This window comes from Trypanosoma rangeli (assembly GCF_003719475.1).
Source record: "Trypanosoma rangeli strain AM80 chromosome Unknown Tra_15.4_contig_00009, whole genome shotgun sequence".
Classification (NCBI taxonomy): Eukaryota; Euglenozoa; class Kinetoplastea; order Trypanosomatida; family Trypanosomatidae; genus Trypanosoma; species Trypanosoma rangeli.
In genome coordinates, this window is record NW_021705753.1 from 38,980 (window position 1) to 59,298 (window position 20,319).

The 20,319-nt window shown below is 52.6% G+C and overlaps 11 protein-coding genes and 2 pseudogenes across 11 annotated transcripts, besides 17 other annotated features; 12 read left to right on the top strand and 1 right to left on the bottom strand.

Moving 5' to 3' along the window:
- The first annotated feature begins 21 nt into the window (after nucleotides 1–21).
- Nucleotides 22–91: a microsatellite.
- A 450-nt stretch (nucleotides 92–541) lies between these two features.
- Nucleotides 542–562: a microsatellite.
- An 11-nt stretch (nucleotides 563–573) lies between these two features.
- Nucleotides 574–591: a microsatellite.
- Nucleotides 592–628: a microsatellite.
- A 40-nt stretch (nucleotides 629–668) lies between these two features.
- On the top strand, nucleotides 669–2,147 carry TraAM80_00505 (uncharacterized protein; the record flags this gene model as incomplete). The annotated part of the gene is made up of 1 exon (XM_029377582.1): nucleotides 669–2,147. One exon carries the CDS (start codon nucleotides 669–671, stop codon nucleotides 2,145–2,147), a length of 1,479 nt encoding a protein of 492 aa, XP_029242555.1.
- A 193-nt stretch (nucleotides 2,148–2,340) lies between these two features.
- Nucleotides 2,341–2,814, top strand: TraAM80_00506 (uncharacterized protein; the record flags this gene model as incomplete). Its single annotated transcript, XM_029377583.1, has 1 exon — nucleotides 2,341–2,814. One exon carries the CDS (start codon nucleotides 2,341–2,343, stop codon nucleotides 2,812–2,814), a length of 474 nt encoding a protein of 157 aa, XP_029242556.1.
- Nucleotides 2,815–3,208: 394 nt separating this feature from the next.
- TraAM80_00507 (uncharacterized protein) lies at nucleotides 3,209–4,180 on the top strand (the record flags this gene model as incomplete). The annotated part of the gene is made up of 1 exon (XM_029377584.1): nucleotides 3,209–4,180. The coding sequence occupies one exon, from the start codon at nucleotides 3,209–3,211 to the stop codon at nucleotides 4,178–4,180; it is 972 nt and encodes a 323-aa protein (XP_029242557.1).
- Nucleotides 4,181–4,402: 222 nt separating this feature from the next.
- Nucleotides 4,403–4,477: a microsatellite.
- Nucleotides 4,478–4,516: 39 nt separating this feature from the next.
- Nucleotides 4,517–6,637, top strand: TraAM80_00508 (uncharacterized protein; the record flags this gene model as incomplete). The annotated part of the gene is made up of 1 exon (XM_029377585.1): nucleotides 4,517–6,637. One exon carries the CDS (start codon nucleotides 4,517–4,519, stop codon nucleotides 6,635–6,637), a length of 2,121 nt encoding a protein of 706 aa, XP_029242558.1.
- A 15-nt stretch (nucleotides 6,638–6,652) lies between these two features.
- Nucleotides 6,653–6,695: a microsatellite.
- Nucleotides 6,696–6,859: 164 nt separating this feature from the next.
- Nucleotides 6,860–6,903: a sequence feature (A-rich).
- A 117-nt stretch (nucleotides 6,904–7,020) lies between these two features.
- Nucleotides 7,021–7,076: a microsatellite.
- A 35-nt stretch (nucleotides 7,077–7,111) lies between these two features.
- Nucleotides 7,112–8,461, top strand: TraAM80_00509 (uncharacterized protein; the record flags this gene model as incomplete). The annotated part of the gene is made up of 1 exon (XM_029377586.1): nucleotides 7,112–8,461. One exon carries the CDS (start codon nucleotides 7,112–7,114, stop codon nucleotides 8,459–8,461), a length of 1,350 nt encoding a protein of 449 aa, XP_029242559.1.
- Nucleotides 8,462–8,486: 25 nt separating this feature from the next.
- On the top strand, nucleotides 8,487–8,948 carry TraAM80_00510 (uncharacterized protein; the record flags this gene model as incomplete). The annotated part of the gene is made up of 1 exon (XM_029377587.1): nucleotides 8,487–8,948. The coding sequence occupies one exon, from the start codon at nucleotides 8,487–8,489 to the stop codon at nucleotides 8,946–8,948; it is 462 nt and encodes a 153-aa protein (XP_029242560.1).
- Nucleotides 8,949–9,183: 235 nt separating this feature from the next.
- Nucleotides 9,184–9,214: a microsatellite.
- A 363-nt stretch (nucleotides 9,215–9,577) lies between these two features.
- Nucleotides 9,578–9,656: a microsatellite.
- Nucleotides 9,657–9,728: 72 nt separating this feature from the next.
- Nucleotides 9,729–9,750: a microsatellite.
- A 375-nt stretch (nucleotides 9,751–10,125) lies between these two features.
- Nucleotides 10,126–10,149: a microsatellite.
- Nucleotides 10,150–10,211: 62 nt separating this feature from the next.
- TraAM80_00511 (uncharacterized protein) lies at nucleotides 10,212–11,795 on the top strand (the record flags this gene model as incomplete). The annotated part of the gene is made up of 1 exon (XM_029377588.1): nucleotides 10,212–11,795. The coding sequence occupies one exon, from the start codon at nucleotides 10,212–10,214 to the stop codon at nucleotides 11,793–11,795; it is 1,584 nt and encodes a 527-aa protein (XP_029242561.1).
- Nucleotides 11,796–12,156: 361 nt separating this feature from the next.
- Nucleotides 12,157–12,199: a microsatellite.
- A 38-nt stretch (nucleotides 12,200–12,237) lies between these two features.
- TraAM80_00512 (hypothetical protein) lies at nucleotides 12,238–12,606 on the bottom strand (annotated as a pseudogene).
- Nucleotides 12,607–12,732: 126 nt separating this feature from the next.
- Nucleotides 12,733–13,572, top strand: TraAM80_00513 (exosome-associated protein 2; the record flags this gene model as incomplete). Its single annotated transcript, XM_029377589.1, has 1 exon — nucleotides 12,733–13,572. One exon carries the CDS (start codon nucleotides 12,733–12,735, stop codon nucleotides 13,570–13,572), a length of 840 nt encoding a protein of 279 aa, XP_029242562.1.
- A 35-nt stretch (nucleotides 13,573–13,607) lies between these two features.
- Nucleotides 13,608–13,820, top strand: TraAM80_00514 (hypothetical protein; annotated as a pseudogene).
- A 67-nt stretch (nucleotides 13,821–13,887) lies between these two features.
- On the top strand, nucleotides 13,888–15,207 carry TraAM80_00515 (RNA-binding protein; the record flags this gene model as incomplete). Its single annotated transcript, XM_029377590.1, has 1 exon — nucleotides 13,888–15,207. The coding sequence occupies one exon, from the start codon at nucleotides 13,888–13,890 to the stop codon at nucleotides 15,205–15,207; it is 1,320 nt and encodes a 439-aa protein (XP_029242563.1).
- Nucleotides 15,208–15,247: 40 nt separating this feature from the next.
- Nucleotides 15,248–15,270: a microsatellite.
- Nucleotides 15,271–15,652: 382 nt separating this feature from the next.
- Nucleotides 15,653–17,368, top strand: TraAM80_00516 (mediator of RNA polymerase II transcription subunit 24; the record flags this gene model as incomplete). Its single annotated transcript, XM_029377591.1, has 1 exon — nucleotides 15,653–17,368. The coding sequence occupies one exon, from the start codon at nucleotides 15,653–15,655 to the stop codon at nucleotides 17,366–17,368; it is 1,716 nt and encodes a 571-aa protein (XP_029242564.1).
- A 335-nt stretch (nucleotides 17,369–17,703) lies between these two features.
- Nucleotides 17,704–17,741: a microsatellite.
- Nucleotides 17,742–18,227: 486 nt separating this feature from the next.
- Nucleotides 18,228–18,272: a microsatellite.
- Nucleotides 18,273–18,397: 125 nt separating this feature from the next.
- On the top strand, nucleotides 18,398–20,143 carry TraAM80_00517 (putative ATP-dependent DEAD/H RNA helicase; the record flags this gene model as incomplete). Its single annotated transcript, XM_029377592.1, has 1 exon — nucleotides 18,398–20,143. The coding sequence occupies one exon, from the start codon at nucleotides 18,398–18,400 to the stop codon at nucleotides 20,141–20,143; it is 1,746 nt and encodes a 581-aa protein (XP_029242565.1).
- A 131-nt stretch (nucleotides 20,144–20,274) lies between these two features.
- Nucleotides 20,275–20,297: a microsatellite.
- Nucleotides 20,298–20,319: the final 22 nt, after the last annotated feature.

The window sequence follows — 20,319 nt, forward strand, 5'->3', positions numbered from 1 at the left end:
CGTGTATGCATCATTGCTCTCTTTTTTTTATCTCTTCCTTTTCGTATTTTACTGTCTTTTTTTTTTGTTTGTTTTTTTTTTGTGTTTTTTTCCTGGAGGAGCTGTGTGGGATTCAAAAGTGCAAAAGTGAGGTGGTTTAACGAGGCAAACGAGCCCAGCGACAGAGTAGCAAAGTCAAAGGGAAAATATAAAATAAACGACAAAAAAGCACACGCAAAAAAAAAATAATAAAAGAAAAACAACAAAAGCAGGAAAACGCAATCATTTCTATAAAAGCAAACAAGTTATGTGCTGTGACTCCCTCCTCAACGCCTTTCTTGATTTCTCTCTGTCGGTATGAAGTGTGTGTTCAAGCGAGTGCCACTGAAGTTTGCAGTTTCACTGCCTTTTTTGTTTGTTTGCTCGGGCTTTTATTGATCTGTTGGGCTTACTTGCTGTTATGTCTTTTTTCCCAACCATCTTATTTTTCATGGTTTTTGTTTTTATCTCGTCTTGCTTCGGTCAGCGGAGGCTGAGGGAAACAGTGGAAGGTGGAGGGAAAGTGTGTGTGTGTGTGTGCGTGCCTGATACGCGCATACGTACATATACGTCCACACACCCACACCCACACACACACACACACAAACACCTACGTACATGGGTGATCGTAGTGCCAGTGACGGGAATTAATGGAGGAGCTTCTGGAGCGGGAGATTGAGGATCTCAAACGACAGCAGCAGCAGCTCGAGCATGAACTGATGGCCATAGATGAGTTGGGAATCTGCACACCAAGCGGCGGTGTGGTGAATGCCAACGCGCCTGAAACAGCGCCTGCTGGGATTGCTGCAACTGGGGATGGTGTACCTTTGGGCGAGCGGATGGCGCAGATGGAGGAGCAGCGGCGTCGTTACCAGCGGGAGTCAAATAAGGCGCTGCGGCGGTATTTTGATGCGGTGAGCGGCTATCCGCAATACCAGGCAAAGCGCGAGAGGCTGCTCAATAGTGCTCGCCCCTTTTCCTTTGAGTGGCGGGAGCTGCAAAAGGAGCAACGGATACAAACACGTCGGAGAGAGGAGGAACGATGCCAGCAGGAGCAGGCGCTGCACCAGACGTTGAACCACCGCTTTAAGGCGAATCCTGTGCCTCCCTCCACGTACATGAACAAGTACGATCTTATGTTGGAGGAGTGGCGTCAGCGGCGTGCCGCAGTGGAGGCTCTAGCTCTTGAAAAGGCTGAGCGGATGCGGGCAGAGACGGAGCTAGTGCGTCTTTCCGCGGAGAGCATGCGCCAAGTGCGTGAGGTTATGGGTGTGCGGCACGATACGAAGGCACAGCGCGCAAAGGACGCAGCGTTTGAGGTGAGACACCGTCGACGTGTTGAGGAGATTCGCGAGATCCCGCTGGAGGTGAAGATGAAGCTGTGGCCTGCGCTGCAGGAGCACGAGCAGGTGCGGCTTGAGTGCATCAAACAGCGTGCAGCTGAGCGCCTGACTCAGTTGGAGGGGGTACGACATTCAGCCATGGTTGAAGGTGACACCCAGTTACAGCAGCAGAAGCAGCGGCAGTCACAGCCACAGGTGGGGGTTATGCCACCACCGGTGGTGCCTGTGGGTGGACCCATCGAAGCACCGGTTGTGCCACAGATGATTAGGGTAGGTAATGTCTCAGCGGCAGCTGGAGCAGGAGGAGGTGCGACAATCGCGCAGCCCTCCGTGCCAACACCAGTAGTTGCGTCAGCAGCGGCAGCTGGTGAGGAAGGCGCGACATCTGTCACGCAACAGCCACGGAAAAGGTGTGATAAAAACAGTGACCCGAGTAAGTACAATCGTAACATGATATTCAAACCACAAATACGTGGCGGCGTGCCCGATTTCAACACCATGTGGGCCGAGGATCGTCTGATGATGGCAGAGCGGAAGCGTAAACTGCGGCCTACAGAGGTGCAACCCTTTAATCTGACGCATTCTTCGAAGGAAACCATCGTCAGGGGGCGTTCGGCGTTGCCTGCGAAGCGTTTTATGTCATCAACACGTTCAGGGCAGCGGTGCAGGTCTGTGGCGAATGAGGTAAAGGCCACGCGCCCGACGTCACAGCCAGCAGGAGGGGATAATGAAGATTGTCCCCAAGGGGACTCGCGCCCATGCAATACGCACGCAGGCCGTCTTTAGCAAGTACCTTAGCTCAGCCGAAGCAAATGGGGCCTGTGAGAGTACCCGGGATGAACTTACAGCCCTACATAAAGGATGGGAACAACAAAAAATTGTGAACGCACGACTGAAGGAGTACCTGAAGGGTACTTCTGTTAACACTGACGCCGTCATTAAGAAGAAGGTGCGAGCACTGCGACAACGAGGTCGTGAAATGGAGCAAGAGGCCATAGAAAGACTTGGAGAAATGCGAAAGCGTGTTGCCCAGATACCACCCATTTTTGTAGAACCCACGCATTTGTACGATATTGCTAAGGCCCGTGTGGAGACAGAAAAGGAGATCATGCGGATATTGAAGGATACAGGCGTGGACGTTGGGACGCTGACGGCTATAGTGAGTGGTGACAGTAAGGAGTCCGCGGATGTCGGCGGGGCTACGACAACCATAGAAACTACTAATAATGCTTCTGATGCAGGGGTCACGACGGCAGTAGAGCCAAAGAATGAAGAGGAATCAAAGATGGAAGGGCCTTCCACAGCGAAGGAGCGAGGGGAAAAGAGGAGTGACAGTGACACTGGTAGCAGCAGCAGCACCAGTAATAGTAGCAAGACCGCAGCCCATGAAGGAAAGGGTGGCTACGAGGATGATTTTGAGATCAGTTCGGCCTCTTCGACAGCATCGGTATAATAGAAAATCCATTCGTTTTCTTTTTTTATTGGTTTTGGATACTTTCGCTTCCGCCCTCATGTTTTTTTTTTGCAAATTTGTTTTGTCTCTGCGTAGAGGTCCACTGTTGGCAGTCGCTAAGAAGGACTCCATAGAAACCAGACATGTGCAACACAAAGAGTGCACTGATTTATACGTGCTTTGGCCTTATAACTTTGGGCGCAGAGAGTCAGCGAGAAAGTGAGCAAAGGAAGTGGGAGAGGCTGAAAGTCATCCGGGCTGAAGAGACGGGGACCGAGAGAGAGGGGGATAGGGAAGGAAGCGGATGTTTTCTTTATCTTTTATTTTGTATTTTTTTTTTATCTTTCTGTTCTTCTTTTGTTCTCTTTCATTGTTGTTTTCACTCAAGTGACGGATGCAGCTGTCAGCCGAGTCCGGGCGCTCTGAGGATGTCGCCCCGGCTTCTGTTCACGAGGACGCATGCTTTCAGCTGAAAGCAGGCAGGTCGGGGGTGCTGCTGAAACTCTGCAGAAACAATCCGCGCCGTGCCTGCCTAGTTGGTGGCAGTGGCGGCAGCAAAAGGCCACGCGGTTGTTGTCAGCCCGGCGGTGTGGTGGGGGAGGCGTCAAGGGATGTTGCTGCGTCTGTTCTTTGCGGCCTTCTTGAAGTCTCTACGCGCCCGTTTCAGGGGGTGGAGCTGCGCCACGCAGAACTCACTGCGACTCACTTGGCACCGGAGCCCAAGGATGCATGTAGGCAGTTGGGCGAGAAGAACGAGGGCTCCATCACTCTCTCGGACGTTTTTTACTTGAACAAGTATGCTGGCCTGCACACACTGGACTTGGAGTGTAATTGTCTCGGCGACGACGGTATTACAAGACTTTGCTTGTGGTGCCTGCCGCAACTGCGTTTTTTGAAGTGCTTGTTTGTGGCCAGCAATGGCTTTGGTGTGCCGGGTTTGCGGGCCATTGTCAGCTACTTGGAGGGGGATGTAGCGGCAATGCGCGCACCCACGTCGTTTGCGCCTGTCTCTGTTAGTATTACACCAAAGCCGCAGCCACTTGAGGCTGTTGGCCTCACAAACAATCCGTTTTACTCCAACAATGACGAGGATGAGGACGAGGACGCCACGGTCTTACTAGGCCGCCTACTTAAGGCATGCGGGCTGTCGCTGCGACGGTTGCATTTGAATCACGTTGGAATGTCGGCGTCGGCCGCAGCGACGATGATGCAGCTATGCTTTGCGGGTGGGACGGGGCGGGCGGAGGGCTTTTTGCACCCGCAGCTGGTGATCTACCTGAAACAGAATGGTATTTGCAAGGAGCGGCTTTCTTCGACGCTGCGGGATCTAGGCGTGGGTGCAGCTGCAGGTAACTTTGTCGTGTAAACTTTCCTAGTCTCAAGGCATTCAGAGTAGATTGGGCGGGGTGGGTGGAGGGTGGGGCAACAGAATGAGACTGACTCTGCGTCTGCTTTTCTCTCTCTCTCTTTGAAGAGGAAAGGGGAAGTGGGCTTCTCTGTGTTGTTGTTGTTTTTTCGTTAGCTCCCTCCTCTTCACGTCACTTTGAATGCTGAAACAATGGGGTGAGAGGAGTGAAGCGTAGCGGGGACAACACACACACACACATACACACACGGAAAAGGAAACAACAAACAACAAGCAAAAAACTGACAAACACACAACCATCATAGCAGACGCCTGCGAGGAACACGGGTACGCAAAATGGCAGCCTCGATTCAGCACCAGGCGCTAGTTTACACAATAAACGATGCTGTAGAACTATGGGACGAGGGTGAAGATGCGTTGCCTTTTTTGTATCATGACTTTGAGGACGAGGAACAAGAAGAAGGGGAAGCGGGGCACGAAGCGTCAATGTACACACGTTTTCTTCGCTCCTCGGTGGTAGAGGATGCGACAGACCTCAAGGTTGATACAGAACCTGGTGATATTTACAACAAACCCTATGAGACCACTGTGGGCGAGGGCGGAGGCGTAAAACGAAGAAGCGGGGTATCTTTTCATCGTCACTTACCACCTTTGAGTGAGTCGGGGCGTTTTTGGCAGTTGGTGGTGGCTGCTTTATGCTGTGTGGTGATCTCCTCGTCTTACACGTATAACCTTTACAATGGGCGGATACAGTCCAAATGCAACTTTACACAGAGCCAAATGACAACGATGGCAACAATTGGCGACGTGGTGGGGATTCTCATCTTTCCTTTGGGTGCCCTTTACGACCACTATGGGACGCAACCTATTTTTATTACCGCCTTGACGTTATTTCCATTAAGTGGTGTTTTATATGGTTTAACCTTCGCAAACGTTCTTGACGGCTCAATGGCGGCATTCTGCATCTACGGTTGTATGCAGGGGCTGGGGACCTCGTTGCTGGACGTGGGTGCCGTGATGACGTTGCTTTCTATATTTCCTGCCAACAAAGGGGCAGTTGTGGCGGTCATGAAGACATTTTCTGGGATGGGGTCTGCGATTATTGGCGCTATCCACTTGGCCTTCTTCTCAGCTGAAAACGACATCAACACAAGCCGCTTTTTTTACTTTATTGCGGTCCTGGGTATGGTGGGTGCTTTTCTTGGCTTCCTCTTTATCGAGGTGCCGCCGTACATGATCCGAGGGTGCGAGCAGCATGTTCTTACAGAGGCTCAGCGTCAGGAGCGATATCGTATCCGAAGGCAGTTTTTAAGGCAGAAGGCTCCTACAGCTCGGTTTGTCATTGGATTTACGGTTGTGATTTTCTTGACGTTTTTCCTCCCCATTCAAGGCGCTCTCTCGGCCTATATGGAGCTGACGAGGGTTCATCATGTTGTCTTTGCTTGCATTTCCTTCGGCGTTTTGTTGTTTTACCCGATTATGGCACTGCCGTGGAAGGCGCTTGACCGAAAGTTGCCGTTGCCGCATACAGATGGCTTTTCAGGGAGATCCAGTCGCGTGGACCGGTTCAGTCGTTTCAGCGTGGTGTCAAGGGACACGATGGATAGCATAGCAGTGGTGCGGGAGATGGACTACATTGCGCCACAGTATCGAACAAAGTTGATGCAAGATATAAAGACATTGCGGTTTTGGGCGCTGCTTTGGATGCTGTTTGCAACTTCGGGAACCCAAACCGTGGTGGTAGGAAATATGCGGTTTCTCTTCGGGGCTTTGGCAGGAAAGCCGCTGGACGAATCCTTTGTGGCGTTGCTGGTTGTGCTCACAGGCGTTGGTAGCGGGCTGGGACGTATTTTTCTGAGCGGGCTGGAGATGATGACGCAAAATCAACCCGTGGAGAAACGCATTCCCGTCACCTTCACTTTATTTGTCCCCTCCGTTCTGGTGGTGGTGGCATTGCTGCTGCTGCTTCTGCTGCCAATACATGCACTTCCCCTGCCGTGTTTTATCTTTGCTTTCGTCAGTGGAGCCACCGCCGCCGCTGTTGTGATTGTCCTGCGCACCATTTTTGCAGAGGATGTTGCCAAACACTACAACTTCTGCTCCGTCGCCGGGATCGCCTCGTCGCTGTTGATGAACCGTGTGCTGTACGGCGAGTGGTACACGCGGCAGGCGGAAAAGCAGGGCAGCACCTTGTGCTATGGTAGGCACTGTGTTCTTGTACCTATCTTAGTTTGCTTGGGGGCATCTCTCTCCAGTGTACTCTCTGTTCTCTACATTCACCGGGACTACAGCAATTTTTGCCGCAAAATGCTCGAGTTGCGGGCGCAGAAGCTTGCTGGCCGAATTTCCCGTGCCGCAAACTATTCTGCTGGGAATGGGATGAGTAACATCCATGGTGATGGCGACGCGGCGTTAGACGAAGCACAGAAGGTGGCGGAATCCACAGCGAGGAGTTGAGGTCCGCGAGGAAGATTGTTTTTTTTTTTCTTTCTTTGTTTCCCCTCCTTTTTTTCTTCAACAGTAGTGATGATCAATGGGGTGTTTCTTTCTTTTGTTTTCTAGGCGCGTTTTTGTTTATGTAGTTGCTGATCCACACGTGTGTGCGTGTGCATCCTCCGTTCTTGCTGTGTGTGCGTCTTTAACTCGATGCGCGTTGTCAAAGTGAGGGGAGAACATGAAAAAGAAGGAAACAAAAAAAATATAAACAAACACACCAAATCAAAAGAAGGGCAACACCTGCGCAGAGGCTGGGTGGTGGGTTTTGCTCTCAAGCGCATTATCGTTATTTTCCATGGGCTGCTTCTTTTGATTTACTTTGTGCACTGGCCTTTGCTCCTGCCTTCTTTTTTTTTTTATCCTTTTCATTTTTTATGTTTGTGTTTTGTCTTTTGCCTTTGCGATCGATGCGGATGAGTGGCAGGCAAACCCGCAATGAGCCTGCAGAAGCTTCGTGAGGTACTACTGCGTCACTCGCCGCCGCGACGTGCAGGCGACACGAGGGCCGCCAACGTTATTGTCGTTGGGAAGCGGATGCTTGTGGACGGGTGCGACTCCATTGTTTCACTGGCAAGCCCACGGTTAGAGGAGCGGCGACAGCGGCGTGTTGTTCTTCACGGCGTTGGGCCTGGCGATGTCATTCGGGCCCCGTCACGCTTCTTTGACTACATTGTCGAGGAGCGTCGGTTGCCGGCGTCCGCGCAGTGCCGTCTATGGCGTGGCCGAGGTGGAGGCGGGCGGGCGTGGGTGCGGCCCCGCGCCGTCGCATGTGCTCACCACGCCGCAGCCCGCTCGTGTACCCGGTGCCCTTGGATGGGGCTGGCGGCAGCGGCATCGAGAGATATAAAAGCAGAGCAGCTCCGCCGCATCCTCGAGTCTGCGCTGCTTTCTTCTGCACCTTCTCCCTTGGCGGAAAGTAGTCCGGTGGAGATGGCGCGACCTCCACCACCGGTGCGTTTTCTGGAGCCCTTCGCCGTCCCCATTGTGGCTCATTCCATGCGAGAGATGGAGTTTTACTTTCAAGGGTCGTCTGACGACGAAGGGCTGCAGTCGAGTCATAGGGAGCCTTCCCCCACGGCCACGGGGAGGTTTTGTTTTTCGCCCACCATAACCGACGCACCGGAGTGTTTTTTGGGCACGTTGGAGCAACAGCGACTCCTGGTGGCTTTGAATCGCTGGGCCGGGCGGCTTCCGCCACCTGTGCAAGAGTGTCTTCGCACTTTGTTTATTTTGCAGACTTCGCAGGAAGGCGTCACGCGCACGTGGGAATGTGGCATGCATGTGACGCTGCTCTTGCGCCAGGATGCGGCAAACTTTGGTGAACATGGCCCTTTGCGACTTCCCTCACAACCCGAGGGGAAGCTTGCGCTGGCGGAACAACAACTCGTGGATGCGGTGCTCTCCGCACTGCCCCTGACGAAGCATCTTGGCATCGCCACGGTTTGTAGTGATGGTTCCATGTCGTGCTTGTATCCACGTCTACGGCGCGTGGAGTTTGCGACCACGGCGAACGTGATTGACGTGATGGGAATTGTGCCGTGCACCGCAGTTCATGGGCCCTCGGGGAAAACGGTGACAGCAAATTTGCCATTTATGCACAGCACAGTCGCCTCCGTCCTTGAAGCGCGGGAACTAACACGAATTGAACTCTCGCCGTCTTCTGTTTGGCGCCACGCGATGTCGCTAGAGGCGGTTGGCTCCGTTTTACTCTCCCTCCCTAGGGGACTTGCAGGAAGGCGGTATTGTTTTATTACTTCCGAGCCCAAGCTGCCCCCGAACTTGTGAGGAGGCATCGAAAGTTCCTTTGGCAATGGGCTCAAGGCTGCTGGCTACGGCTCTTTCGCAGTGGCTTGGCTGCATGTCGACGACGGCTGTCGTATACCTCGCGCGAGAAGAGCGCGAAAGTGGGCAAGCCACGGTGAATCTCACCAGCTTCGATGCCGCGGTGTCCTCTGCGGGGGGAGCTCCTGCGACTTTTTTTTGTCTCCTCGACAGTGACACAGATGTGGAGGCGATAGTAAGTGTGCTTCGGCACGGTGTGATCTCGCAGCGTCAGGGGAAACCCTTCGTGCGTTCAAAGCGACTTGTGCTTCTGCAGCTTGCCGTCAGTGGGGATTTTCATCTTCTGGGAAACGTTCTCCGTGGCATCGTTTCCTGCATTGAAGGCCAGCTTCACCTCAGCGTAGATTGTGGCGTTGTGGACATCGACCCCTGGACGGCCGCCGCCGTCGGCTACGCTGTGCTGGAGGTTGCGCCACGCACCGCACAGTAGGCGCGGCTCGGCTCTATATTCTTCGTTTCTTCCCCTTTGCCCTGCCTTCTCTCCCTTTGGCAGTCGTTTACGCGGTTCCCCCCTCCTCTCACCCCTCTTCTTCCCGTTCTTCCACTAAACTTATCTCTGTCTGTGCCTGTGGTGCATCGCCGCTCCCCCCCACCCCCTTGTGTTTGATTTGCCCTTTTTTGTATACTTTTCCACGAAGCCAGGGATACAGCTGTTCACAAGAGAAACACGTAAACACACACACACATACACACACAAAAAATAATAATACACCTTGTCGTGCGCCTGAAGGAAGCAAAATGCTGCGCGTGTCACTTTTGTCGCGGTACACACCCCGTATTCGATTTTCCCATGCAATTAGAAAGGCTGGCAACAATATGGAGGGCTGCAAAGCTGCCCTGGCGAATACGATTGTGGAGACCTTTGACGAGCTGCCGGCAAAGTTCCGGCCGTATGTCTACACAGAGGGGGAGATGGAGCTGATTATGATGGGCGGCGCCACGCCATACACATCGAAGTCCCTCCAGCAACGGAAGGCGAAGTAAATGCTTCTGCGTGTGTGGGGCACGGCTCACGGATTGTCGGAGGATGAGATAGATGCATAAAGGGAAAGGAGCGGAAACACAGAACAACGGCAACAAATAAGATAAAACAACGAACAACAGAACCACAAAAAAAAAAAAAACAACAAACAAAAAAGGGCACGCGCTCTTCTTCGCATTGATGTAAAATGTGGTTATTTAGTTGGTTTTTAAACACGTGTGATCCTCCTTTTTTTTTTGTTTTTATTTTTGAAACCCCCCCCCCCTCCTTTGACACTTCCGCCGACTGCAGCTGCGGATGCCATTGGCGCCACAGAGCTGAGGCGAGTGCTGTTCCGCATTTCTTCTCTCTCACTCACTTTTTCTTACACACTTCCCACGTGCATAAGTGCGGCGTTGTTTGCGGTGTCGCTTTCCACTATCACGTCGTCCACAACCGTTTTTTTTTGCGTTAGCAGCGGTTATTTTGTTTGAAGGTCGCATTCACCCTGATCCTGCGCACATCGCTGTGGGTTTACAAAAGGGTAAAGGTACACCCGCAAGTAGGAGAATAAGAGCAAAATAAGGAAGTCTCGAAAGGTGGTAGAAGGTAGCAAAGGGGGGCGGTGTAAAGACAAAGCTCAAACGGAGGGAAGGAGGGAGCGAGTGAGAATAGCAGCTGACATCAAAGGACTGTTCCAACGGGAAGGAGGCGTATGAGGAGGACGAGGCAATGAACTCCAGGCATCGTGACCCACGTGATAGTCCCTCGCTGCGTGCTAAAACGCCGTGTACGCCTCACGGAGCACGTCTGCGCATTTCATCCGAGCCAGCCACACCGCGACGGAGCAGTGGCTCTGTGCCGGGCCTTATTGTGACACGGGGGCTGTATAAGGTTCTTGAGGAGGAGATGCAAGAGCGACCTGCGGCAAAGCCGCTCAGCGCACGGTGCGGCGGACAAGGTTCTCGCCCCAACTTTCTCTTCTGCTACCTCTGTGGCCTGCAGTTCAGCTCCATCAGCTTGCCCATCCACCAGCCGCAGTGTTACGTCAAGAAACTCATCGAGTGGGAACGCATGGATCCAGTAAAGCGAGGCCCAAGACCAATGGACCCAGAGGAGCACGGGAAACAGATGAAAGAGCGGGCCGCTATAGGTGAGGTGAGGGCCTCCAACGGAGGAGGCAGATTGAAGCGCAAGGAGGTTGATCGATTCAATGAAGCACAGCTTGAGCAATTTAACACGAATATGCTTGTAAAGTGTGAGAACTGTGGGCGGACGTTTTTTCCCGACCGTTTGGAGGTTCATCAGCGTAGTTGCAAACCCGGTGCAGCGAGTGCCTCGAGGCCGGTGGCCCGCACAGTCGCTGCCCGAAAAGTAGGCGAAAAAACCCCGACAAAAGCACAAAATGAGTTTTATCTAACACATTTTAGCACAAAGTCAACTGAGGCTGTACCCTTGGACGAACAGCGCTTGTCGGCGGTAACGTCTAACTCCGTCCCAACAGAAAGGGTGCAAAGTTCCGTGTTTCCCACGCATCATCGGCAACTTGCAGATGGTCATGCAGTGAGTTCCACTGCATTGAAGGAGGACTTGTTAAGCGAAACGCTCCCGTGTGTGAAGGATACCTTTCCTGTGCAGGCAGGCACTGAAGAATATGAAGACACCAAAAATGGTGGTGGTTCCCTGTCTTCCACTGCACCCGATGCCACGCAGTCGGTGGATCAAGACCTGACCACATCAAATGAAAAAAAAGTGATAGAGCCGGAGGAGACGCTGACGAGCCACACAATTCGCGAGGCGGGGGAAAATCAAAATACAGGTAAAGAAACCAAATATACCCCTAAACAAAGCGCCATTTCTGCGGGCTTGACGGATGACGGCAGGCGTGAGAACCCCCCTACGGAGGATGCTTTACCAAGCGCTGGCAGCGATGCCGCCGCTTCTACAGCAGAGGCTGCTGTTTTTGCCTCAGACCAGCCTCTTGATGATTTCCAACCATGGGATGATGACGCTGCCGTAGTGAGGCGCGTCGTAAAAATTCCATTGAACAATGTCTCTCGCTTCAAGCACGTCGCCTCTCGCCTGCAGGTTGACATACACAGGATGGATGAGCTTCCAAGATGCCGCTTTTGCAATCGAACTTTCAAGGTTGGGCGTCTGGAGAAGCACGAAGATGTATGCCTGGAACGCAACAAACCGCACCCTCGCAGTTCCGTCTTCACGGACCGTCACATGGTGACTCCCGCCCCCCATGGGGCAAGAAAGAAAAATGGGACACGACACTCCGCTGCAGAGTCGTGCAGGGTCGGGGCTTAGGAAACAACCGTTCTCAGAAGAGGCGCCATCTTTAACCGAGCCCGTTCTCGGTGATGTCGCTGAAAAAAGTGCTTGCTCTCCCCCGCAGCAGAAGAGTGAGACGGAGGCGCGGGGTGACTCCGTGGAGGGCAAGAAGCTACGTTTTTGCTTTGAATGTGGTGCGAAGCTTCATGCCAGGATGCAGCGCTTCTGCGCGGAGTGTGGAACAAAATTAATTTTGTAGAATTTTTGGTTTGGTCTTGTTGTTTTTGCCTCATTGCTTGCTTGCGGATGTGTCTTTGCTTGTAGGGTTCTGAAACTAACTAGGGTATGCATGTACCTTTTTCTGTCTTCTTTGCGCTCTAAATGTATACACAAATACATATATACATATATATATATATGTATATATATAAATCTATATACACGTCAACAAGATTGTATGAAATCTCTTCTCTAGCTGGTTTGTGCGTGTGGTGACCTACAAACCGGATGAATCCATCTTTTTGTTTTTATTTTGTTTATTTTTGTGTGGCCGCCTGGCCACTTCATCGTTACCGCCGCAATCGTACAAAAAGGGAGAAGGATAATAATTAAAAAAAAAAATCAAAACGAGGAGACGGACGGCAATAAAAGGGAGACAGAAAGTACGTGAGTGAACGTTTGAAATATACAAAACGAACAAATGCTCTGACGACAATTTGAGCCAACACTGCTGCGGCAAAGCGATAAACGCGAATGACGTGGAGAAGACGGAGGTGTGTAAGCGGGACACCGAAGGGAGGGAAGGAGAAGGGAAAGCGAAGAAGGCAAAGAAGAATGACAATAGTAACGACGCCACAGCATGCCCTTTTTTTTTTGTTTTTCTCAGCATGCCTTTTTTTTTTTCCACTTTTTCAATGACGCACGCCAATCGCGATGTGCCTTTGCTCCCACACAGGAAAGGTAAGTCTCCCGCATGTCTCTTCCACCCGCCACAGGGGCGGTGGAGCTCAGTTCATTCAAGCAGCACGTCATTCGCCTTCTCGCTCAGGAGAAACGGTTGGACGGGCGTTCCTTCGATGCTATTCGAACCCCACATATCCTTCACGACAACCGACAGGTGACAAAGACAAATAGAGTTCTGGCGTCCACGCTGTACACAGACGATACCGGGACAAGTCTGGCTTGCACTGTCACCGGTGTATTTGGTCCACCGCCGCCACAATACCCTGAGGAGGGTCGCCTTACGGTGGATGTCACGGCACCGTTTTTTCCAAGTTACAGCGAAGTTCAGATAGAAGGGACGCTACATGAGTTGGCTCGTTTTGTTCGTTCCACCATCATCTCATGCCTGGATCTTACCGCGCTTTGCGTGATTAGCGGTGAAGCTTGCTGGGTGCTACGCGTGGAGCTGGTTGTGATGAATGCCGATGGCGGTCTCCGGGCCGCGGCCCTTCACACGGCTGCTGCTGCCCTGCATAATTTGGCACTCCCGAAAGCACGCCTTCCTAGTGGAGACGTGGTGGAATGCAAGTGTCTTCGGTTTCATAGGATGCCTGTGGCTGCCACTATCGGCGTCTGTGCGACGGCAGGTGAATTGCGGTTTTTGCTTGACACCAACGCGGCGGAGGAGAGCGTGGCGGACGGGCTTCTCACGGTGGTCGTGGATGAGACGGAGGGCATTGTCGCCCTCGTGCACCACGGGAAGTTTCCACTTCTTGTGCCAGCCTTGACCGATGCGGTTGAGATGCTGACGTCGCGTAGTGCAACACTCCGTTCGGCCATTCTCAAGTCCAGCAGCCCCGCCGCCGAATGAAGTGGCGCAGCGGAGACGTGGCGTAAACGAGTAAATTTGACCTCAGACGAGCCACCACAAAAAAAAAAAAAGTGGGGCTGGGTGGGAGGGGAACAAGTAGTGCCGTTGGGTTTGTGCTCCGGGCTTGCGTGTGCACTTCTGTCTTGGTATATTTGTGTGTTTTTTCTTTTCTTTTCTTCCTTTGTCTTGCTGTCAGTCTCCCTTCTTGCTGCTCGCCAAGACTGCAGCGGGGGTCCACAGGAGTAGGGTGAAAGGGACGCGGCAGAAACAGGAGCTAACCTGAGACGCGGCCAGAGAGCAGGAGTCATCCGCCCGATGGATGCCATCATCCGCGACCTGCACCACCACCATGTGGCGCGGCTTCTCCACCTGGTGCCGCACCTTCATAGTGCCTTCCTGGATAACTCTTTCTTGCTTCCGCTATTCTTCTCGTGTGTGAGCTCCACAGCCAAGCAGCACGCAAGGCTGCTTCTGTTATGCTTGCAGCGTCGCTTTGGGCATTTGTGCCCGCCTGAGGTGCATCTTTACGTTCTCTCCTTCTTGTCGTTCCCTGAATTTGCCACTGCGCCACCTGGCCCTATTCACCGGCAGCCGTCACTTCGCGCCAGCACCAGAAAAAGAGAGCGAAAGGAGATGGAGGGGGAAACTGCGTCGTTAGGACGCCCAAAGCCGCTGCCCACAGACACTGCTGTGGAGAGAGAAGAGGAAGAAGAAGAGGATGTTGTCGTGGGTACAGGGGAAACATTGAATATATCGCCTAATATAAAGCCTGCCGCAAGTGATGAAAAAACATCCACAATGGATTTTTTATTTCATGTCCGACCGCCGGTAACAGCTACGTCTTCGACTTCTGCGAAGAAGAGGACGACGACGACGCACCTGTTTGTTCGCATGATCTCCGAGTCCGTGCAGAATGAGGAAACAATGAATCGGTATTTTGGCCGCTACGGACAAGTATCATGCACGCTGCTACAGCAACGGCAGCAACCAAAGCAGAAACAAAGCACTGTAGATATGGGTCACAAGGAAGCCACAACGATTGTTATGCAGGATTTTATTGTTTCAGTTGACTCCACAGACAATGCTATGAAGGCTGTACGCAGTGCGTACTACCCCGAGTTGGCGTTTATAGCGTTTCACGACCCTGCCTTTGACACATACACCTTGGCGGATGTGGATCGTGTGCTGCACGATGTGCCTGTAGAGATTATCGGAGGTCCATCTCCCGACGCTGCCACCGAGGCGGAGGCTGAAAGGGATGGCACGAATGCGTTGCCTCTTGACACATTTGTGCCGGATGTTGTGGTGGATGGTCTACCGTACTGGCTCACAGTGGACCAGCTGCATGTTTCCATCTCGGAGTATGGGCATGTAGAAGACGTGCGCATCGCCATCGATGATCGAAGCGGTTCCTTCATGGGAACGGCACTTCTGCGTATGTCCTCTGTGGAGGAAGCCATTGCAGCATCAGAGGGCCTCAACGGAGCTGTGCTGAAGGAACACACACTCGTAAGTGGTGTGCTGGATGACCGTCTGAATATAGTATCGCTGCGCCAAGGCACCATCATTCGTCAGGCGGACGAACAGCTAGCGGCGGACTACGATATCAGTGATAACCACCGAAGGTGGGTGTGAGCACGTTGAATGGAGACGCTACCCGGTAAAACACTTATGAGTGGTTGTTGTTGTTGCTGTTGTGCTCAAATGAGGATGCATGTGAGTGCCCTCCGCCGCCTGTGACTCTTTTTCCGTTTATTCTTTTTTTCTCTCTGTTACTGCTTTTTCTTTGGTTGGCTTTGCTCCATGCATTCTCTATTAGGAGGTACTCTGTTGGCTTTGAAGGGGCGAAGTGTGGTTTGCGTGCTTCTGCGGTGTTTTTGGCTCTGGCGAATCCTGAGGAGGAGAGCCCTTCGTGCCACTCACCCCTCTGTCTTTGCCTCTGTGTGTATGTGTGGGAGAGTCACTTGGCAGTAAACCTACGCAGTTCATCTAGGCAGTCGTGCGTGGGCATAGAGGTTGCATGCATTTATACGTTACGGTCTAATAAGGTATCAAAAGAACTAGTCTGTCAGTGCTCAGTATGGCCTCGCGCACCGACGAGGTCTCCGTGGTTGCCGCCTTGAGTGCCGTTGAGACAGTCCCACCTCAATATGCGGACAGCTTTCAGAACGTCACCCTTGTCCCTCCTGTCTCCGTGCGCCAGTGGATGGAAACCTCTATGTTTTGCTTGCAACACCGAAACGTGTCTGTACAGCGTCTCCTGCAGATGCTCGAGGACACTGCCAAGGCGCTGATGGAAGAGAGGCCGCCCCACAGCCAATCCATCACTTCTCTTCGTAGTAGAGGGAGTGATGCCACAGGCGATGGCGGCAACACAACATTTACGGCATCTGATGTGACTTCTAAAGGTTTCGCTTCAACTACTTCTGCCAGTTCCACATCAAAACAGCAGTTGGCTGCAAGATTTTTCATGTTGGCTTCTTACCTTGGAATCAAAGAAGGAACCGTCTCTTCGCTACATGCCGGTGTACGTTTAGCTGAAATGGCAGTTGATGCCCACCACTGCCCGCTAACCACCACTCACCTTGCATGGTCTTTTTACCACCTTGGATGTGTGGTGCAAGAGAGCGAAAGCCGAAGTACACTGGAGGCGATGGCAGCGAAGCTGACAAGAAGCACAGCGGAGGTCATTACACGGCGGGGTGCCACATTTCCCACGGACGTGCTGCATCTTATGAAACTTGCCTGGCTTATGGCCGTCCTTGGTGAGACACAAACAGCCTTGTCGCTGGTACATAAATTGTTGGATGAAAATAGGGCGGATGTAAACGCATTGGTGCTTCTTTCTCTTTTATTCTCCGCAAATGGGGATTATGAAAAGGCCCTGGATGCGGCCAACCGCGCGGAGCGCTCGCATCCGCTGCACATTCCGGGAGGGATTGTGTTAACCGCGATGCGGTATGTGACGAACGATTTGCATCAGCATCAACGTGAAAACTTTGAGGAACTGCTGGCAGTACTTATGGCACGCGTTCAGGCGACGGCCCAATACACATCAATGCAAGTGACCTCTGAAGAGTTTTCACTTTCACCAGAAATTGGCTTGACTGTCGTTGCGGATGGAGGTTGGAGCAGTCGCTTACACGGAGGTTCTCGTGCAGCGGGGCACTGGGCTCTTTTGGCGCATGTCGCTGTGGAAGTTGGTTGCCCCGCCGTCGCTGAGATCGCGGTTAGGGCTGGATTGGAGTACGTGACTGAGGCAAAGGAGAACCACAGCAGGGCCTACGCTGATCTCATTTGTTGTGCTGCGAGGATAAAGATTGATCGCATCGAAAAGCTTGTGGACGCGGTTCATCAGAGTCACGGGGCGGCAGGAATTGAAGACGACGTTTCTGAGTTGCGGTTGTTTGAGGATGAGCGGCTGATTCAGGAGCAGCGAACTCTGCTCGATGAGCGGGAGGTACTTTCGCTGCGCTCCATGTTGTGCACGGCACTTGAAGTGTGCACAGCACACGCAGAGTCATATGTCCAGCTGGGCCGTCTTCACCTTCTTGAGGCCCTCAAGGCCAATCAGCCCCAGTCTTTTTGCGCCACGCGCCTGGTTGCGGCGTCGCATTACTTCCAATTGGCTATTAACTCCAACGCGGCTCTCGGTGCCGCGCACGAGGGCATGGGCCGTGTCCGTGAGGCACAGGGTGCGCTGGGGATGAGTTTGGACTTTCTCGCCTCTGCAGCAGTACTCGCCTCCCGGCAGCCAGTGATTCCGTTCGAGAAGTTTTTGTATCTTTTCCTGTGAACAAACGCTTCCTGGAGGGGTGGTTTAGGTTCGGAGACTTGTTTGCGTGTGCGCACGGGTGAGGAGGAACGCGTAGGGTGCTGGAGGAGAGTGGAGGCGTGTGAAGAAGTAGGAACTGCCGTGGGTGGAGGCGCAGTACGTGTCAGTGAAGGTGACTCTTGAGACACTTCTCCCCAATTTTTTTGTTTCTTGCTTGCGCCTCACAGCCGTGGCTAAGAGGAATAGGTAAGTGACACACTCCGACGGTGGAGAAGGCACACATACAAGACAGGCGGCGTAAGTGCGTAGTGGGTAGACAGAGCTCCAAGGTGGACGCCAAAGCTATACAACCAAGCAAAACACGAAACAAAAAGAAAACAAAAACAAAAAAAAACTGAGCAGATTTGACCATGCCCGCTCTTGGTATTGCGTGCTCTGGGTCCAACTACTATCGCCCAGCGTCGCTTGAAATTATGAAGTATCGCTGCAAGGAGGTTCAGCCCGTCAGAAAATCGACAGAACACGATGAAAGTGAAGCGGAGGAGGATGAATCCAGCAGCTCAGAGGCAGATGAATAGTATAGTATGCAGGGGACATAAAGTAGGGAGTGGTGACAAGCACCATGTGATTCATGTCTTTATGCGTTTAGGGTGGGCAGGGAGATGATGAGTCTGGTAAACCCTCGCTCTTCCGTTTACTTCGCTCTCAGTACCTGAATGCGTGTATGTCGGAGAAAACAGATAGAGGGAGGGGAGTCCTGTTGCTGTTATTTGGATGCATGTTGAGCGTTATCTCTGCCACGTTGAATGTTACATTGATAATAAATGTAATCCCGTAGATACACGTGTATGCAACGTAACTGTTATGTCCACGATTGTTTTTTCTTTTTTCCTTCTTTCTTTCTTCCGTTGCTCTTCCTTCATTCTGGCGGCTACTGCAGCTCCGCCGTCTCTCTACCAGGTGATAGAACGCCAGCGAGGTACGGAGAGGAACCACGACGCGGTGTAGGCACACTGCAGTTGGGTGTTGTTTTTGTATTGCATTTGACGAATGCGACGATGTTTTGCTTTCTTGTGGCGTCGAGAAAAGCGTCTGCCGCGGCGATTTCGAGACGTTCCAGAGGAATTTACGGACATCCGATCCTCCGATTGCAGGCCTTTGGTGTTTACACCGAGGCGGCCAGAGCCACTGCGCGAGGTGGCTTCTCTCTCTGACATAGTCGTGGATGAAGCAGCACTGCAGACGAGCTCGTTACAAGGGCTTTCACAGAGGCCGGTAGCAAAGCTGGACCCTGAACGAATGGGACTTCCACCATATCTGGTGCAGTATTTGCACCGGCGCTTCTCGCACGAAACGTCTCTGCGTGATGCCTCTTCGCAAAGTGGTGATGAAGCGGGTGGCTTTCAGGGATTGACGATGGTCCAGGCTCGCGCTCTTCAACATCTCTATGCTCAGCAAGACGTGGCCCTGTGTGCTCCGACGGGAACTGGAAAAACGTTTGCGCTTTGTTTGGCCCTTATTGCGCGTCTGATGCGGGATGGACCGATGAAACTTTTTTCTGTCTTGTTCCTCGCACAGAACGACCACCTCTGCCGTCAGATTGCGCAGTGGATGCAGGAGATGTGGTGGTTTGAGGCGGATGATCGGTTGGTGTTTACCGCCACCAGCGAGGTGCCTCCTAGCGTGGTGTACCAGCGTCTCACGCGGGAACTTGTCCGTGACGCGGCAGGCAACGTTGTGCGCTCGGTGGATCGACGCCCATACGTATGCGTGGCTACTCCGGAAGTGTTTTGGGAGTTCTTTCAGCGCCGCAAGCAGGTGATCCTTCGCCGTGAGGCGGCGGCGGGCCGCAGGAAACACTCCTTCGCCCTCACCCCGGTGCTGCCAAGCATTGACCTTGTGGTGGTGGACGAGGTGGATGACGTACTCCCCTCCACCCGCCCGGATGCGGCGGGAAATCTACTCCTGAAGGAGCTCTACCGCTTTGTTAAGTACCAGGCGCCGGTGCAACTGGTGTTTACGAGTGCAACGCTTGCAGGATCCACCGTTAACCACGTGCGGCGGTTTTTAAAGAAGAGCGTGCTCGAGTCCAAGACCTCCCGTATTTTTGAGAGTGAGATTGTGAGTTTTGCACAAAAAGCAAAATCGACAGGTAACCTCTCAAAGGTGGTCGTCCCGGATGGGATTCAACACTGCTTCTACACCGCCGACACCCTGGAGGAGCAGCGAGAGTGCTTGGTAGCCGCCATGCAGGAGTCAGGGCTTGGTGGTGAGAGCCTTGCACGTTCAATGGGGGAGATGAAAACGCTGGTGATTTTGCCGAACTCCGGAAATACGGATCTCTTTGTTCAACGGGTTTTGGCGCCTGCCCAGCCAAATGACAAATTCACCGTGGAGCTGTTTGGCACGCCTCAGGAGCCACGTGAACGGAGAGGAGGGGGTGAAGGCGTGATTCACTCAGGACCACCTGAGACGTCAAACGTCAATTCATCTTTCGTAGGGGAGGTGCCTGTTCGACAATTTATTCTCTGCCTTTCCTCTGCGGTTCGCGGTATTGATATCAACGATCTCACTCATGTCATGATTTTGGCCACTCCCCAATCTGCCTTGGACTACGCGCATTGGTGCGGGCGTGTTGGAAGGTTTGGAATCTCTGGTGTGTCGGTTGTTATTATGAGCCGTTTTGCGGTGCGTAAGATGAGTGGGTTTTGCGACGCACTAAACATTCCCTTCAAGGTGAAGCGACGGCACGATAAGATTGATGTGAATGCAGAAAGGCGCGCTCTTGGTCTTTAGTGGCAGCATAGTGCATATTTTGTTGTTGATATTGTTTTTTGCTTCCCTGCATCCGTCCTCTGGTTGTGTTGTTGGGTCTGCCAGACGTACTTGCATCTGATGTGACTGGCTATCACTGCAGCTTCTCCCTCTTTATTTATTTATTTTTTTTTTTGTCTACTAGTAGCTCCCTCCCT